We start from the raw sequence: 6,255 nt of genomic DNA on the forward strand, positions 1-6,255 counted from the left end.
GGCCTAGCAAAATGATCCTACAAAAGCACTCTTTGAAAACAGGCTCATCCAGAATCAAGGACTGGAAGCTAACACCAACAAGGTCCAATGGGAATAAGAGAGGTGCCACCAGCCATGGGATCCATCACCCATCCAATCCATGTGAAAGGACTTCATGGTCTGGAAGTGCTCGAATGAAGATTTACCATCTTATGAAAGAAGGGCTTTAGGTGGACAGAAGACACCCTGGAGCCAAGAAGAATTTACCGGCTTCTGTATGTGCAAAAGTGGACAAAACACCAGTCTGACCAAGCAACTGCTGGTGCCATGGCCCAGATCCATCTTTTTGGGGCTAAACACATCACCAAGGCATATTCTGCAGCTGGTGAGGAGAGACAGCCACATCCAAACTGCGGATGTCCACGGCCTTATGGCATTATCCCATCTCTTCTGGCAGTGGAAGAGGCTTTGGGAATGTGTTGGAATACCTAAGGAGTGACCAAAATCCCCCAAATCTCAGGAATTCCTTCCCTCTGTCCCTCCCTGTTTGCTCCTACCCTTTGCTTTAAAAATGATCACTCCAATACCCTGTCCACAGCCACCCCGCAGCAGAAGCAGGAGTCTGAGTCATGCCCCAGCCATCACAAAGACAAGAATGAGACCACGTTCAAAATTAATATATATTTTTATTGAATAGTTGCTCTAAGTGGGCTTGTGAAGCCACCCATAGAATTACTTCTTTCATCTCAGCAGTGGTTCAGTAACAGTTATTAGCTTTGCAAGAGAAGAAAACCAAACAGAAGAGGGTGCATTAAAATAAATAGGTTATTTTTTTTCTTATCTTTAAAATAAACTTTTGAAATAAATACTTTGGTTGGTTTTTTTTATTTTTTTTCCCTTAAAAGGTACAAGAGTATTGTCAAAAAACAGCCATCAGGTTATAAACATATATTATACCTTATAGAAAGGAACCCAGATAAAGACAGCTGGGGGAAGGATCTCTTTATACACTGTACAGGGTGCCGGTGTACCAATTAAATGGAGAATTAGAGGCTTCAGTCCTTGGTAGGAGCCTCTCCTTTGAAGCCAAGGGTGATCCATTTTCTAAGAAGAGCTTTGTGCTGAGTACCCCGTCCATGGAGCATCCTTGGGGGACCCCTGGGAAGGGATGGGCAGGGGGGAAAGAGAGGGGAAGGGAGAAAGGGGAGAGGTGGGGACCGGCCGTGCCAGCTCCAGGATGACCACATACTTCCGGGCTGATGGACCCAGCTAAAGACCTCGCCCTGCTTTCCCACATCCAGTGCTGGCACCTTCCCCCTGCCCCATGGAGGTATGCGACCTTCTCCTGTCCATCCCACATCCCTGCAAGAGGACACTTCAGCCTCCCTGGCTTATGCACTCAAGAGATTCTTCTGCAGCATCGCCTCAAGCAGGACAACAGATCTCAACCCAACCTGCGCTCTGGGACTAAGGGTTGGCAAGAGATCCCGAAGCCCACATAGACCACAGCTCTACAGCTCTGGTTTGACCTACATGGACCAGATGCCAATCAGCAGTTTCCAGCTGCTGCAGATCCCACAGGCTCCTGGAAGGAGTCAAGCCTGATCTGGATCCCATTAAAGACCAAGGCTGGGCTTTGGAGTGGGGGTACATCCCTTACCTACTTTCCTCACATGCTCATCACAAAAAGTTACACCTTCCAGCACGCGAAGACCTCCCAGCTTTCTCCAGCCTTGAAAAGCCCAAGGGCTAAAGACAGAGAGCAAACTGACAAAGTGGGTGCTGGAAATGGCAATTTTGGGGCATGGTGTGCTCCTTCCCCATGCAGTCCAGTCCTCTCACCCCTCCACTCATCCCTCTTTATTGCACTAAAGGAGCCATTCATGAGCTGTTACTCTGTGCTTTGGCATCTTTTTGTTGGTGACACTTCTCCACCACCATGCATGGGGATGGGCAAGAGCAAACTAGATGGGATTTTGTGGGAATCTGAAAGTAGAGCCCCAAAATGCTTCCCCCCTGCTCTTTGAGGCACTTGGCTGGCACTGACATTTCTCAGGTATGGGTGGACTCCAGCCCAAGGACCATTTCTGTCCATCCACTGGGAACGCTGAGACGGGTGGGAGAGGCCACGTTGGTCCCCAGTGACCCCTTCTCACCCATACTGGAACCAATCACACGTTGGGAAGGAGGGGAGCAGGACCAAGGGAAGCCTTGGAGAAAGCAAGCATGGATGGAGCTTTGGAGGTCTAGGTGGGAAGAGGAGACTCCTGCATGGTGAATGGAGCAGGGGGAGCTCAGGTCCTGCTCAGCAGCTCCTGCTCCTTTGGCACCTAAACCTGCCCAAAAGCCCTGCATGTTCCCTGGCAAAGGACCCCACAACCAGTGGAGACACAACACAAAAATGGGGGACTCAATGCATGATTCTCCCAAAAGCAAGCCAAAAAAAGGCATGTTGGGACAGAGAGAAACCCAAACTGCCAGGACAAGCAGCTGCAGACAAACATCTGGAGCAGATGTTGTCTGACTCATTACAGGGTGGGACAGGAAAGGGGCTTACAACCCCAACCAAAACTGGAGCCCTCTCTGCAGGGAAACCAAACGATCTGGCAGCCAAAGATGGGGAGGGAGCAGGATGGATCTGGTCTGAAGATGTTAGGAAAAGCTCAGGGGAAAAAAAAAAAGAAAAAAATCATGATCAGAGGCTGCCCACAGCCTTCCTGACACCAGATGGGTTCGATGAACCAGAGGTGGCCTTCTCGGAGAGCTTTTGGCAAACCCCAAGCTGTCCTTTCTAGAATGCTGGGAAGATCAAGCCCCCTAAGCCACCCTACAAAGAGGGTAAGGGCCAACACCTCCAAACCTTTCTATCCCATGGAGTGGCAAGGCCTGGATGTGGCTTTGCATTTTGCCCTCAACACAGTCAAAGTGAAGCCCGGCTCTGGTCTGACAGCCCCCAGTGCACATCTGGGGCTCTCCTCCTCTCCAAATCCCTTCTTCATGTCCCATATTTCATTAAATACATCTCATAGGTTTGTTTGTCATGTCTTGGAGATGAGACGTCCAAGAGACCCGGCCGTGCTCCTCATCCCTGCACCCCAGCCATGGCACGACTGCCAACTCCTCACCCCACGGCGCCCAGGGGAGCTCACCCCCTGATCGCATGGCTTGGGAGGCCCTGAAAATGCTGCGGCTTTGCATGTTGAGTCATCCCACCATCAGGAGAGGAAGCAATGAATTGCAAAGATACAGAGGTGGTAACTAAATTTACAAGTAGGATCCATTTAAAAAAGAAGGAGAAAAAAAAATCAAAGTAGAGCAAGTTGGAAAATTCTGTTCATTAGTTTTCTTTAAAAAGTTTCAATGAACTATCTCACATTCCCATTCAAGTGAGACAAAGCCTCAAATCCTCAGCAAAAAAGGGACCTTTTTTCCCCTAAAAAAGTTGTACAGTTTTTAGGAAGAAGGCGTTGAATCAGCACCAATAGGAAAGTGAACCAAGCGTTCAAAACAAAGGGTGCCTCTCCCCCAAATACCGCTTGGACGTGGGGAGCCAAGCAGTTATTTGCATAAGGACAAACATATTTGCAATATATTTTATATCTGCTGCCACAGAGACACAGACTGATCTGGGGGCACGCACACCTACAGGGTATCCTCTGAGAAGGTCATTGCCTGAAAACCCAGATTATTTCAGAGTCCAAGGGATGTGCAAACTGCCCAGACCTGCCTGGCCCCCTCCCTTCTTAATGTCAGGAGGTCCCCACTGCCACCCCCAGCATCGCCCCAAATCCCCCACAGCTTCTGGAAGTGGGGTCTCCATCCTTAGCCGCAGGAAGCATCTTCCAGCACCCCATACCCTATCAAGGTGCAATAGGGTGAGGATTTGGGTCCTCAAACTTCTCCCAGGGGTGGCATTCACCTCCCCTCCCACAGGGAGCCACATATTTGATGTTTGGGTCCCCTTTGAGTGAAGGGAGACTGGCAGTGCCAGGAACGGGTTTAATGAATAATGTTTTCAGGTGGGATGAATCACTCCCTGGAGCTGCTTTTTCTCTATGACAGTGGAAGCTCAGATCAGCTGCAATTTTTTGGACAGCAAATGTATGGAAAGAGGAATCTCATTGTGAGGGTCTACCTCCTGCCTCACCCCATTGCCAGCACTGAATCCCCTCCTCTCTCTGCAAAGTAGAACCCCCCAGGACAATCTGTGGACCTCTCTTTCCCCCTCTCCCAGCTACTTAGGAACTAACTGGGATTAGGAATAAACAGACTGGGAAATCATCCTCCAGCATGTGCAAGTGTACCAGGATGCCAAACCTGGCATCTGGCATCATTCACAGCAGTATCATGAGTATTATTAGTAATAGACCTAGCGGTCCTAGCGGTATATTTATATATACAAAAATAGATCCACCCAACTCTACGTAAAGAGGTGGCTGAGGGGAGGCGACAGATGGGCCTTGGGTGGTGGGGTTTTGGGGGAAGTCAAGGGACACCTTGCATACATTTCTCCAGGGGAACCATAGGCTTGGGGCGGGGACAAGCACTGGGACATCATCCCGGCTCCAAAATCCCCCGACCGACACCAGTGGGATCACCACCAAGAGCTGGAGATGGGGCTGAGGCCAGGAGGGTCCCCCCACAAATTGCAGTGATGGGTTGGGCATATCATCGTGGCATCAAGTAAACCACAGAGCACCAACCCTGATTCAGGTCTCCTTCTGGTCTGCAGATGGCCCAAGCCTTGGGGCTTCTCCAGACCCATCTCCACTTTGCTGCAGGTGGATGCTGATGCCCTAAGCAGGGTTTGGTGTGGCAGTGATGTGCAAGCCAGTGGGCCAAGGAAAGCAAGGGGAGGACCCCAAGGCAGCTTCTGCAAAGAGGGAAGGTCAATCTCCCAATCTTTTGAGACCCCCTTCTGCTCCCCATTTCCCTCCAGCCCAATGCAGGATGCAGAGGTCCCCACTGTGGAGCCTCCCCAGATTGGTGCTAACTGAGAGGGGGAGCAATGCAGGTGGCAGCTGTGGACACTTGGGTTTGGGGCATTTTGTTTCAAAGTAAATTCAGTGCTGGTGGAAGGTACCAGATCAGGGCTCAAGCATGGAGCTGGTGGCATCTGCTCGGCAGTGGGATGGAGCCAGGGTGTGCACACCAGAGGCAGCCCTTGGAGGCATCGAGAGATGAATGGCAATTTCAAACTAGCTCCTTGTTCTCAGCCAAATCCCAGAGGGTACCTTTCCCTCGCTGCAGTCGGGCAGAAGCGAGTGGGCTGGACTGCCTCCCATAGCTCCTTCCCCTGCCAGAAGGTTTCTGAAGCTTCCCACACCTTCCCTTCCTCTTCGAGACAGAAAAATACGATGCCACCTCATTTTTGAAGATCACTCGCTTCTCCCAGCAACTCCCAAGCCTGGAGGGAAGTCACTGCCACCGGCAGGACCCTGTGGCACCCCAGACCCTTTGAGGCAAGGGGAACACATCCAAGGAGAGAGGTCACCCATGGAAAGTGCTGGAGGGAGATGAAGAGAGAGGAGGAGGGCTGGCTCCTGGAGGACCCTTGCACGGCGGATGCGTTGACCTGTCTCTTCCCCCATCGGGAAGGACCACACCACGGGGCAGTGGCAGCTCTGAGTCCCAGGGACCCCCCCGGGACCAGCCATCCCTCACTCTGCCTCTCCTGGTCCCTCACCCACCTGTGCAAAGCCACCGCTTTCCCACCAGTTCGGTGCCAGCTCCCCTGGTCACCCAGACTGGGGGACCCCCAGTTCACTCATCTCATTGCCAGGAGGTGATGGTGGGTAGCGGGGAGCGCTGCGAAGCAGAGAGGGATGGACGGATGAGGAGCAGGAGGAGGAGGAGGAGGAAGAGGAGTGAAGCCTGCTTCTCCTCCCCGGGAGGGTCATACCGGCTTATCCAGCGTTTTGGGGAAAGGCGCGCCGCTGGAGGAGGAGATCTTCCTGCAAACCGTGTTAGTGTGGCTCTGGCAGCGGCAGCCGGGGCGTTTCAGGCCGTCGTAGCCCCGCTGGCACAGTTTGAGGCACCCCAAGGTGGGGAAGTAGCAGCAGAGGCAGGGCATGAGGAGGGAGAGGAAGCTCATGGCGGCCCAGCGGGCGCAGCAGGAGCCTGGCCCGCAGGAGCAGGGATCGTCGGCGCAGGTGTCCTCGTCGTCGGTGGAGCAGTGGTAGAAAAGCCCCTTGACGCAGCAGAGGCAGGTCCCGTAGTCGAGGAGGCTCTCGGGGGAGCAGAGGCAGCGCTGGTTGCAGAGCCAGCAGGAGGGGA

General features: G+C 52.5%; 1 protein-coding gene across 1 annotated transcript in view; it reads right to left on the reverse strand.

The window, feature by feature from the left end:
- Positions 1-5,875: 5,875 nt before the first annotated feature.
- LOC104539258 (protein sprouty homolog 3-like) overlaps positions 5,876-6,255 on the reverse strand; it is a 911-nt gene continuing 531 nt past the window's right edge. Inside the window, 1 exon segment of the mRNA XM_010182735.1 lies at positions 5,876-6,255. This exon segment is cut by the window's right edge and continues 38 nt beyond it. Coding sequence (XP_010181037.1) covers positions 5,876-6,255 — 380 coding nt within the window.

Source organism: Mesitornis unicolor, unplaced genomic scaffold, assembly GCF_000695765.1.
Source record: "Mesitornis unicolor isolate BGI_N332 unplaced genomic scaffold, ASM69576v1 scaffold8894, whole genome shotgun sequence".
Classification (NCBI taxonomy): domain Eukaryota; kingdom Metazoa; phylum Chordata; class Aves; order Mesitornithiformes; family Mesitornithidae; genus Mesitornis; species Mesitornis unicolor.